Raw genomic sequence first — 12,356 nt, forward strand, 5'->3', positions numbered from 1 at the left:
TCAGTCACCGCATCAACGGAACTGAACAAAATGAAGAGCAAGCTGAACTCTTGAGGCTTCCTCCTTTTATGCTTGGCTCCCACTCTGCTGATTGGCCAGCCTGAAGTTGGTGCAATGCACGGAGCAGCATGACCGACCCCCACAGGTGGAACCCAATCACTTGATTGACACAGGATAGGAAATGAGGGAAAGAAAGAAGGACTTTGGATGTTGTAGTGGTTTATTCAGACACGTGGGAAAATCATTTGGAACGTATCCATGAACGGTTTACTCGTTTGGCAGAGGCAAGGCTCACGATAAACCTGGCAAAGTGTGAGATTGCCAGGGCGACCGTGACCTACCTCGGTTGGCTGGTCGGTGCAAAAGTTCAGGCCATAGAGCAGTATCCAGTTCCAACAACAAAAAAGGAGTTTATGTGTTTTCTTGGCCTTGTTTGCCATTATAGGAGTTTTTGTAGGAACTTTTCAAGTTGTGGCACCGCTCACTGATTTGCTCAAGGGTTAGGCTAAATTTGTCTCGTCACCGGGCTGTCAAAAAGCATTGGAACAGGTGAAAACACTCCTCTGCTCTCCCGGTTCTGGCTGCTCCACGCTTTGACAGGCTGTTTAAAATCTATGTGGACGCCAACTATGTAGGCTTGGGGATAGACAAGCCTGTTAGTTTCTTCTCAAAGAAGTTTAACTCCTGTTTATTTATTTATTCTGTTTTTGAAAAAGAAGCGCTAGGGCTAATCCTGGCCTAGAACACTTTGATGTGTATGTTGGTGGCAGTGGTACCCTTGTAGTTGTTCACACTGACCACAACCCACTGACCTTCCTAAACTCGTTGCAGTGTTCCAACCAGAGGTTAATCAGATGGTCAGTGTTTTTGCATTCTTACTGCTTGGATATTCATTATGTAAAGGAGACTGACAACGTGGTGATGGGCGTGTTGTCCAGGGCTCCCCAGTAATGAGGGTTTACAGTGTTCGTCTTCTTGGTTCTCCTCTTGTCCTAACCGCTTAAACTGCTTCCAAGGTGCACCGGTTGTTACGGTGGGAACCTGGTGCAAGGGATGCTGGACTGCTGGACACTGGTTCACCGAAGATACTTTTCAAATAAGATAACATTTGGTAAAGTATATGGGGTTTTGGGATTCAGACAATTTCTGGTGTTTTGGAGTTTTTCTTTGGTAAAATACATTGTAATAAAGTTATATTTTGGTACTGGGATTCCCTTCAGGGCCCAGCTCTTATGGAGCGGGGTGTGACGGTTCCCTAACTTGTTTACTTGTATGTGTTTCTTTAAGGCAGCAGGTACCCGGAGGTGGTGATCGCCCTGACTGGAGGCACCTGGGCCCGGTGCTCTCAAAGTATAAAGCTCTGCCTTTCTGGCAACGAGGCGGCACGTTCTTCACCACCGTGCATTGTTGTTGCATGACGTGGAATAAACGACTTACTTTTGACATCCGTCTGCATCTCCCTCTCTTGTGTCATGGCTTCAGAGCCAGGTCGGACATCTCCAAACAGCAGACAGTTTGAGACTGCAGCTGGTGAACATAGTGGCCAGATCCTCTTTTCTGACATATGAAAAACGTGTGCTGATGATCCTCTACCTTAGACAGTGCAGGTCAGAACACTTGACATTACAAGACACAACAGGATGACGAGAGCTGTTCTGTAATGAGGGTTCAGGGAGGTAAAAGGTCTCCGGAGATATTTGGAGCCTGATGCAGATTTACAAACGATAAGCCTGTCTGGATGTCAGGTTTGTAGACGTCCAAGAGGAAGAAGCAGCTCCTCGTTAGTGTCGACAATGCTCTGATGTCCTACCGATGGACCCACTGCAACTCTCAGGACAAAAATACATGAAGATCCATTTTGGTAAATGATCAAATGGTAATTTTATCAAATCAAACTACAGAATATAGCAACCACACAAGATTTGTACATTACATTCCTTCAATAAATATTTAAAGAAGTATGAAGGAAAACTATTTTACAAAACGCCTCTTCAAATGATACAACAAAAGTGTTGTTCAGTAACAATAAAACAGGTCTACCTCTTAATGACGGTGTTAATACGTGTTATACCACAATTCTGAAATGTTTTCTCCTTTTGCCCAGTAAAACCTTGAAATATTACTATGTTACAGTGACTAATGCCTACCAATAATTAACTCCTGAGTACAGCCTACAAACTGGTATGTTTTTGCTATATTGGAGAGAAATATCAGGTAAAGTTTCAACCACTTTATGCTGCACTTGAACCCTAGACGAATTACCAGCCAGTCCAGTCAGCTTGCACATGAACAGATCATTCAAAGATTTTGATAGAAAATACAAAACTACAAAGTCTATCAAATACATTCATAAGAAATACTGCCCACCCTGACTAGATCACTTTATCTTCCATCATTTAACAGTGGGCAGTTTCTCTACCAGGCAGTGAATGATCAGAAACAGCAGTAATCTGTACATTTGATATACTTTAGATGATCAATTCTGTAGGACAACTACACCTAATAATCATTCTCATATTAAAGTACCAAACAACCTCATAAACAGATATTTGGAGATTTCCCACATTTTATTAGCATCAGTATTATTTTTAATTTAATTAAAAGTGATATTTACAAGATTCAACTGATACAATCCAACATTTTATTGAACATGGCCCGATGACCATGAGACCATGTTAAAGGCACTTCAGCATCGGCTTCACTTCTCAGACCCGTTGGTTGACGCTTGGTCTCCACATGTTCCAGAGGGTCAGCCTGCCAGGACAGATGTTGAGTGTGTGGTTTCAGCCTCAGTGGCTCTAGCTGTAGTTCCTCAGGTACACCAGTCTGTGAGGCTGGAACTTCTCCCGACACAGGGGGCACTCTGCCTGAGGGACGTCCAACACAAACACACGTGTGACATTTGTGTGCAAAAAAAAAAAATCAGGGTTGTTGCTCATGATTGACATTTGCCAGACTGATATAAATATTTCATTTAATTCCTTTAAAAGATACTCTTGAATATCTTCAGTTTAAAGAAAATGTATAAAACGATTCAAGCTGCCTTTTTGGGGGAATATCATTTTGAAGATGGCAGTTTGGTTTTTACATCACATGTAACATTATTGTAATGTGTTGTCTTACTGATTACTCTAATTGCATGTTTGCAGCTGGAAATATTTATTTTTCTCTGTCACATGAAACTGTTTATATTATTGCAGCCTACATTCAGGGCAAGTTGAAGCAGAAAGTATCAGCACACTATTACAGACTAGAGAGGCTTCGATCCATCGGCCGTCCAACGCAACCAGCCTGTTTCCAGCCGACCCACCACCACGAGAAGGCAGACTGAATGAAATGAGAAGCAGGAGATATGAGATGTGGATCACGTGGATCTTAACGGTTGAAATACTGGAGGTCGTGGTTCAGAACGGCTCGTTTAATAAACTCACTGATATAAGCACACGTTTCACTGAGAGATCCTCCTGAACTCTTGAGCCGCTATATCACCACTCCATTCTTGGCTGAACACACAGAGCAGTGTGCAGAGAGCTCATTCACCGGAACATAGCCAAGTGTCAATTTACAAGTTATGGAATTAATGTTAATTAGCAACATCTGAGATAATCTACTGCTGCTGATGAAAGGTGATCCTTTTGAAAGTAATGTTTGTTTGGTGCAAATCTGACACTTTCAGTATTCAACCTGTAGAGAGAAATGTAGCCTGACTTTCAAAGGCTGTTTCATCTATGGGACAATATAGGATCATATTTTACGCATAAAATAAATAGAAAAAACAATAAGTTGATTGTGGTGAATTTCTATTATAAGGATTATGATGAATATTCTCAAAGGAGTGACCTGAATAAGCTATCTAGTAGAAAGATGAATAATAGAATATGTTGTGCAGACTGCACATCATTTATTGTTTTAATGTTTGTTGTGAGTTCTTTTGAGTTGACTTTATTGTTGCCACCTGCAGCTTGTGATACATTGTTCTCACACATGGCACTTACATGCTTTTATATCAACCTGCTCATTTAAATCAAAATTAAACTTTATCACCAATAAAAAGTGAAATAATTTGATTGTATGTTTCGTTCATTAAATGAAATGTATATTTATGAGAAAGAGTATGAAGACGTTATCACCAATGAACACTCTTACAATGCTGCTATCTCTATATATTCATCTTTCTCTCTGCTGGGCAGCATTAGGATTCACTTAGAAAAGATGTGTCCTTTCTCTGATGCAATACAAGGATTTGTTTCTTAACTAAATGCATGTATCTTTTAGTGGCCTATAAAAAATATTATATTCATTTTTGATGATCAGGGTGATATCTACAGCATTTATACTTGGCCAGGATACTGGTGACATGAAACATTCATAAGGTCCCATGCATAGTTTCATTATGCCGAGCGTACAGAGTGTTAACATCCTCTTACTGTTGATCACCTGATACAAACAATAAGAAACAGAAAGCTTCTTGGAAATTCCTTCTCAAAACATGATCCCTTTCAAATCGGACACAAAAGGTTTCAGTGAGTAGCAACAAGATGCAAAGTCCTGACATGAGCCTGACCTTGGTGTTGCACCACTCTGTGATGCACTCCCAGCAGAAAAGGTGTCCACAGGGGGTGGAGGTGGAGTGTCTCCTCTCCTCCAGGCAGAGGATGCAGCTGGCTGCTCTGGGGCCGGATCTGTGTGTGCGCTGAGGACTGGAGACAGACGGGTCGAGGAGTTCAGCAATAAAACTCAAGTCATGCGTTTCATTCTTTTTACTGCTACACAACGCTTTAATGACAAAGAAACAGTCCAGCAGGTTTTTAGAGATGGTCGATGCAATATCGGCATCCGCCATCTGTTCACGAATCACTCGCTGAGGTGCTTGACCTAAAGAAATGATCGGACCATAATTTAGGGATCGGAATCCAGAACCGATTCTACTCTGCGTCTGATGTCGTTAGGCAAACACTCTCCTCCTCTTTAACACTCTTTTGTGTATATATGTTTCGATAAGTACTCATTACTAGCTGAAATATTAGTACTAATATTACTGCTATTATTCTTATGTCCCTTTTTTGAGGTCATATGTTAGGGACTGTTCTATTTTGCTCGAAATGTAAAAATAAAAAGTTCAAAAAATAAATACTAACGAAACACTTTAATCCCGAAATATCTAACTGAGCTCTAAAATTCTGCCCTGACATAAAGACCAGATGAAGATGAGACCCTTCGATCTGCACCTGAGGCGCCTGCACGCACCTGAGGCGCCTGTAGAGCTTCCACTCCTGCCTGGCTCTCTGTTTCTGTCTGAAGCTGTTGAGCTGCAGACACACGGTGACGAGCAGCTGGAGGAGGGACAGCGCCCCCAGCAGCCTGTAGCTGCTCCTGATGGTCCCGTCGTCGCTGCTGAGGCCCATCGCACGCAGCTACACACACGGGATAGAAGAGGATTTACTAGCACACATTTTGGAAGAATATTAGACTGTTAGTTTTAGCTAGGTGTACCTAATAACTGGCAACTCAGTATATTTTGACGTGGCAAAAAAAAATCAGAGATTTCTTGCAATAAACTTTGAAATGATGTCTCTTCTGGACAGAGTTATTCATTACTGTGTGTCCCAGCAGGCAGCTCAACCCATGATAAACTCACTAACTAACTACCTTCTAACATGGTTAGGAAATATATGAAAAAATGCTCAGAGTTTGGGAAAATCTGCAGATTTACTGTATGACATTGACATGCCTGAGCTTGTTGCGGTCTTCTTAATCTTTTGACATGATTATATGTATGCACGTTGTCCCTGTGGTCAAGTACCTACTCAAGTGATGGCGGAACATTGCAATAGTCGATAAAGATCGGATTAAATGGGCACTTGTGTGTCACAAGTGTGTAACTAAAATAAAAACATGTAAATAGTATTTTTATATAACACGTCACAAAAACCAATCCCCTACATAGCTGATACCAGCCGCCCTCTTGGACAGGTGATAGAAAGAGCCGCTGATGTAGAACAGAGTGGCGTGGAGTCGGTGTAGGAGGGTCAGACCCTGGTGGACGACGAACACGGCCGGCACGCACGCTCTTCTCTGGGGCTCCGACAGCAGCCCCACCGCCCTCTGCATCCACCTCCTCAGCCACAACTCCAGGCTCCACCACGGCCGCTGCCCGCCACTGCTGTGCATCTCCTGCCCGCATTCCAGCTCGTTCTCCAGGCACACCAGGACCTTGTCCACGAGGTAAGGGAAGTAGGCGTGGCAGAGGACAAAGAGGCCCCGCCTGGCCCGGGAGGGGACCCGACGCTTAGTGGGGTCCACCTGCACGATGTTGACGTACTCCTCGCCCAGGGTCTGGTAACCTACAAGTAATAATTAACTATTCATAAGACAGCTGATTAAACGTACATGAAGTTAAGACAGATTTCATGTTGGTTTGGTCGGTAACTACCTGAGAATGTCGTTAAACCATAGTATGCGATGTCGGACAGCAGCTCTATCTCTTTCCTCCAGTCCAGCCATCTTTTGGATCCTACAGAAAGAAACATTGAGAACAAGTGCTGGATTGAATACACAGACCACAGATTCATACTACATACTGACATACTACAGAAGGTTGTATTTCGATGATATCCGGTTCATCTTTTGCTTGTAAACAGTAACGTTGGTAAGTGAATTGAATAAACCCTTCGGGAAACAATAGTGTGAGATGGAGCAGACATACTGCATTAGGGTTTGGGTCTCACAAAGATCAACGCATGCGCAGAGGTAATTAACTACGTTCATACATTCACTACGTCCAATACGTTTTAATTTACGTAGCCTTACCAGTTCGAACCAATGCATGACCTTTTTTAGTAATCAGGAGCTTTTACTCTTCAACTCTGTATTGACACAATGACAAAACAGAGTTTATCTGAGTAGATACCAGTTGTTAAAAACATTTTGGGCCATTATTTCTACAGTTTAAAGTCCACTGAAACACTGCGTGGACAGCAGGAGCCATGTTAACGTTAACTGAGTAGATAACGTTACTGACCGGTGTATCCAATGTAAGAAGAGACCGCACCTAGGTAGCTCTAAAGCTAACGTGACATGTTAAAGTAAAGTAAGCTAGCTGCAGAAGACGAATGCTACTTTCCAGCGTGTTGAACAAACTCACCAGCGAGTGTTTGAAAGGCTTCGTTGGCGTTGTTTCTCAGGAAGGTTTGATAATATTCGTCCTTCTGAATGGACCGAATCAACTGGGACTGGTTTGCGGGAGCGAGCGACATTGTAAGCTAACAGAAATCTAACGTTAGTTTTTACTGGACAGTACGCTGAATGCTAGACTGTCAAACGTTCAAGATGCCACTGGGCTGCGAAAAGTACACAGCAAGAGAAGCAGCACACCGACAACTACAAGTTAACTGTCTTGTGTCCGTGGTGCGACACTCAGTCCTGATAGAGTGCATGGTCGGAATATGCATTAATACTCCCTACTTATGACTGTTACGGTTTCATGCAGCTAACTCCAACATTTTCTATGTTAATCCAGAAAACAAATAGGAAGTTGATGCCCTGAAAACACACTAAACAGACTGATAATGAAGCGCATAAATCACAGTGCCACCTACTGGCGGGAGGAGGCATTATAGGCTCACTCTCAACTAGAAACAGTGGTTTGCAGGACTTGGTGAGAACTCCCTTTTAACTTTTGGATATGAATAGAAATGGAACTTTGGTGTCATTATCAATCTTAGTGCTTTACTTAATACATATTGTAATGTTTCTGTTGTCTTCATAGCAATGTTGGTTGTTTTTATTGTGATTGTAGTAGGGCTGCCCCCTCTTATTCGATTAGTTGACTAATCAATACATTTTGTCCTATCGACTAAGATTTCTTTAGTTGATTTGTCATTTTGTTATGCTTTTCTCATGCTGAATGACTTGTTTCCAAGAAACTTATGAAAACATCTCTGGTAAACACACAATTTGAAGTGGTGCTTTTTTTGGATGATTCTTTGTGGAGGACCTCAACTGTACAGATCTGTGGATTAAATCAACTAATCGATTGGTCAATCAAGTCGTAGGATTGTTAGTTGACAAAGAATTTCTCAGCCTGAGTACAGCCCTATCATCTAGCCCATTAGATGCAATTTTCTGTTACCACTGGGGTTTTATTCTGAGGTCATAAGACAGGCCTTTGTGTAAAAATACCATATTAAGAACAATGTAATTCAGCCACAAGTAACAAGAAAACACCGTCAGGCCCATATCCAGGGTTTTAAAGGTCACACGTTCCTCCAACACAACTGTTTTCAACCAGAAATCAAAACAAAGGTCTCAAAATGATTTTTTTTGATTTTATTTATTAAGTTTAATCATACTATGTGCACATTTTATTTCCCAACATGAAGGTTGCTGATTAAATGGTTAAGTGTTGCACATTTGATGGATTATAAATGTGCAGGCAGTATAAAAACACAACCCTTATGAATATCCTAACTCATGACTAATATCCATGCAGGCTATGCAAATATCATGACATCATTTTAATTGTGTTGCTGCTACAAACACACTTATAAGAACCACTGTGCAAGTTGCTACAAGGCGCTCTTGTACCTGTGTAAGTAGGTTAGGTACACTCATTCATTCATTCACTTCACAACTCAGGCAGCTCTGCTGGGATCTGCCCGGAAAGTTGTAGAACCAGTTTTCTTTGTCTCTGCAGTGCATGCTCCCAGAGCCAGCCAGGTATACTATAACCACTACGGAGAACATCCCATTATAAGCCCACTGCTATCCTTTTACAGTGACAACCGTATCAACAGTCCGTCTCACCAGGAAGCTGAACTTTGCTCCCAGTGAGGAGGAGGAGCGGGGCTTTTCATGTTTCCTCTTAAGTTGGGAGCTACTTGTAACTTGTTGCAGATGGGAGGTGGACTGGGAGCACTCTGCCGCTTGGAATAAACCACTAAAGAGCACACATGGAGAGTCTGGATTGTGACAGGTAAGACATAAATTTGACCGGCTGCTTGCACCGTGTAACTCAACACCACACTGTGTTTGTCGTGTGAGCTGCTTTCAAGGCATCGGCCCAGACAGGACAGGACTCCGACGGCTGAGAACAACGTTGCTGCTTGTACTTTGTTGTTAACATTCATAAGTTGGACCTGTGGTGCACCTGTGGTGCTAAACAGTCTTCAGGACGTTGATTGTGTTTGGACCATGCACCCTCAGGTCAGGTGAAGGTCTGCACTGTGTGTGTTCTACATCGGATGAATTAGGTGCATTATGTTCACCGTATCGGAGCAGAGCAGATTACATTCTCAGAGGGCCAACAGAAGTAAGTCGGGGTGATGATAACAGATAAACTTCAGCATATTGTGCGGAGTTATCACAAGTTTTCGACTTCCAATACACAATTGCTGAGGTGCCGTATCTCTCCAGTCTTATTAGGAGATCTTTTCGCCGTATCATTTATTGCTGATATTTTATACTTTCAACTTCTCTGTTTTTGTGCAAGGAATTCAAATAAATTGCATTTATTATATATTTAATGTGTATTCTTTCACGTCATGAAACATTTCAAATTTTCCCTGACAATACGATTATAGTGAACATTGTATTCATGTTGAGTTGAAAGCAAAATCACTCAACTCCATTTTTTGTTTTGTGTTTGTGATCAGTTGTTCACTTTGATTATGCAAAACACAATTGTAGATCACCAAGCACATAGGGAAGAAGTCAGTGAGCAAGAATGGAAAAAATAAATAATAATAATGCTAATGATGACGATGAATAAATCCTTACAAAATGCGAAATAAAGCCAGAATAATACTAACCAAATAAAAAGGTGTAGAGACATGAACACAATAATAAGTCTATGTAAATGCACACAAAGATCAAACAACCTAAACACAGAACAGCATTTCAATATTAGTGAATCCATGCAACCTTCAACAATGACGACAGAAACAAAATATTCGAGTTACAAACATACACATAAAGTAAAAACATATGAGGCCCATAGAACTAAATAGAGAGGGAATGTGAATGTTACATTTCATACATAACCGTTCACAAGTTTGGAATCATCTGTTACATTGATGTTACATTGATGTTGTTCTTCTGTCCTTCAATAATAAATATATTAACAGAGTCAGAAACAGTATTATTCAGACACTTCCAATTAGTTGATGACCCCACACTGTAGCGCAGTTGCCCTTTGATATTGAGTTTGTTTTCCAGTCCAGAAAAGCATAAGTGACCCTCGATTATTATTCAACCACGATGGTGCATTTTGGCTCCAAATATTAAGGGTAGCCGTTTCTCTTTGGGCCCTCTGCGGTCTACACACTTAGATTGAAGGGACTTAAACAGTGATGTGTCAGTCCATCGTCTGTTCAGCCAATATAATAAGTTTAAAGAAGGGCTTCGCTTCAGCAACACGTTGCCTCTTACTTCCACCATGTTCTAAGATGCATTATTGTGAAACATTAAGCTGTTCCTGATTACATCTGCACACATTTTGATGCTAAGCTAACAGTTTCTTCTTACCAATGACTGCAGATTTCTTCTATATTCGTATTCAGCTGTTGCTCAGGGATCTTTGACTCTTTCTGTTGCCAGTCTGGTTGAACAGCTCTCCACGTACTAAACTAAATAACATGTGAATGTGAATTCATCACATGTGAAAATATACAAAAACAACACGTGCTTATCTGTGAATTAGCCCACATGTAAGCACATATACAACTGTATCATAGCAGAGATTGACAGCACTGTCTAGGTGAAACATCAGTGTCATTTATTGCTGCCTTTATCATGGTAATCACAATTGAACCTGTGTTAGTGAAGCTAAACTGAATACACAAGTACACAATAACAATAGAGCGTACAGGAGCTGGTGTAGAGTGTACGTGGGTGTCAGGAAGTTTGTAAAGACACATCCTTTAAGGACCCTGGAGACACACACACACATATACACACACACACACACACACACACACACACATTCACACACAACAGGAAGGCAGCAAATGAACTGAGGCGACACCTGCTGAGGAGACACAAAGCAAGTTATTTCCATAATTAGCTCAGGCAACATCTGTTTCAGCTGTGGTATCAAACACATGTCAAGTCTGGGATTCACTGAACTACAAATACACACACACACACACACAGACACAGGCACACACTCATTTCCTCTTGCAAACATAAAGCGTTGGTTGTCTTAGATGCATTTAGGGTTTGTGGACTTGCAGGTATTTCAAATTGAGACTTTGTCATTCAGTGGTGGCCTCAGCAGTAGATTCTCCATGCACATTATACTTTAATGCTGAAGTTCCTCAGTATACTCCAAACAAAGTGCTAGCCAGATTGCAGAACAGCATTTGAAAGCCCCATTCTGAAGACGGAGAACAGACAATCACATCTTAGCAATCTTAAGGATGCTGTTTCTTTTTTACAACTTGACATAATTATGTTCTATATACTGTAAACTCATGATTTCCTCACCTTGCATGGATTTTTTAAATCCTGGGTGTAGGAGCCAGGTATAGTCTGTGCCATTTTAGTACACCCTTTTTTGTCACTTCCGGTAATTGAGTTACGTGGTGTTGGGGATATCAGCTGCTCAGTAGTTTAGTTGGATGACTGGAAGGAGAGGGGGTGAGAGAGGGAGTCTTATTTTTTGCTGACCGCTATTTACACTATCACTATTATTATTTGACGCCCTTGATTATCTTTGCACATCAAGAGAAACTAGAAAATTCCTAAAGAAATTTTGACAGTGTGGCTTCTACTGCCCGAAGAAATCGCAAGATATACACACGCCAATGTTACCGGTAGTGTCATTCAGGTTCAATTGAGATAGCGCTACTCTCTTTTCTGCATTTTAGATTCATACTCTTGGATTGAATCTTGTATTTGTGGGGCTTTTATTTTGAAAGGGTGGGACAGTTGGGTGAGAGAGGGGGAGAGGAGACTCATCATATCAAGAATCATAATGCTTGACACTAAAATGAGAGGTGTCATCACAAGCATTCCAGTTAGAATTCATTCTGTGGGGCTTTTAATTTGAAATGGGGGGGGGGGGTTTGAGAGGGGAAAAGTCCTCTAAAAATATCTAAGACCTGAATGACTGTATGATAGAGAGATACACAGAGAGGGAGAGAGAGACAGACAGAGAGGAGAGAGAGACAGAGTGAGTGAGACAGGCAGACAGACAGGTAGATGACTGAGTGAGTGGGAGAGAGAGACAGGCAGACGGACAGTTAGATGGACTGAGTGAGTGGGAGAGAGAGACAGGCAGACAGACAGTTAGATGGACTGAGTGAGTGAGAGAGAGAGACAGGCAGACAGACAGTTAGATGGACTGAGTGAGTTGG

At 41.6% G+C, this 12,356-nt stretch overlaps 2 protein-coding genes across 3 annotated transcripts in view; one reads left to right on the plus strand and one right to left on the minus strand.

Annotated features, from left to right (window-relative positions):
- Positions 1-1,286: 1,286 nt before the first annotated feature.
- On the minus strand, positions 1,287-7,547 carry pex10 (peroxisomal biogenesis factor 10). Of its 2 annotated transcripts, XM_031876729.1 has the most exons (6): positions 7,145-7,547; positions 6,434-6,514; positions 5,944-6,344; positions 5,248-5,414; positions 4,565-4,700; positions 1,287-2,867 (listed from the first exon to the last, which is right to left on the minus strand). In XM_031876729.1, the coding sequence occupies exons 1-6, from the start codon at positions 7,254-7,256 to the stop codon at positions 2,799-2,801; spliced, it is 966 nt and encodes a 321-aa protein (XP_031732589.1). In that variant the 5' UTR covers positions 7,257-7,547; the 3' UTR covers positions 1,287-2,798. The 2 variants fall into 2 exon arrangements, with proteins under 2 accessions (XP_031732589.1, XP_031732588.1); XM_031876728.1 differs by having other exon boundaries at positions 1,287-4,700.
- A 1,228-nt stretch (positions 7,548-8,775) lies between these two features.
- plch2a (phospholipase C, eta 2a) overlaps positions 8,776-12,356 on the plus strand; it is a 209,168-nt gene continuing 205,587 nt past the window's right edge. The window contains exon 1 of the mRNA XM_031876737.1: positions 8,776-8,974. The gene's annotated coding sequence lies outside the window, so the exon portion shown is untranslated. The remainder of the gene's footprint in view (positions 8,975-12,356) is intronic.

The sequence above is a fragment of the Anarrhichthys ocellatus genome, unplaced genomic scaffold, assembly GCF_004355925.1.
Source record: "Anarrhichthys ocellatus isolate YVR2014 unplaced genomic scaffold, GSC_Weel_1.0 scaffold114, whole genome shotgun sequence".
Classification (NCBI taxonomy): domain Eukaryota; kingdom Metazoa; phylum Chordata; class Actinopteri; order Perciformes; family Anarhichadidae; genus Anarrhichthys; species Anarrhichthys ocellatus.

Coding starts and splice junctions, on each gene's coding strand:
- pex10 (XM_031876728.1), bottom strand. CDS start 7,256: ATGTCGCTCGCTCCCGCAAACCAGTCCCAGTTGATTCGGTCCATTCAG. Junction 6,515..7,144: donor AGCCTTTCAAACACTCGCTG/GTGAGTTTGTTC, acceptor TTCTTTCTGTAG/GATCCAAAAGATGGCTGGAC. Junction 6,345..6,433: donor TGGTTTAACGACATTCTCAG/GTAGTTACCGAC, acceptor TATTACTTGTAG/GTTACCAGACCCTGGGCGAG.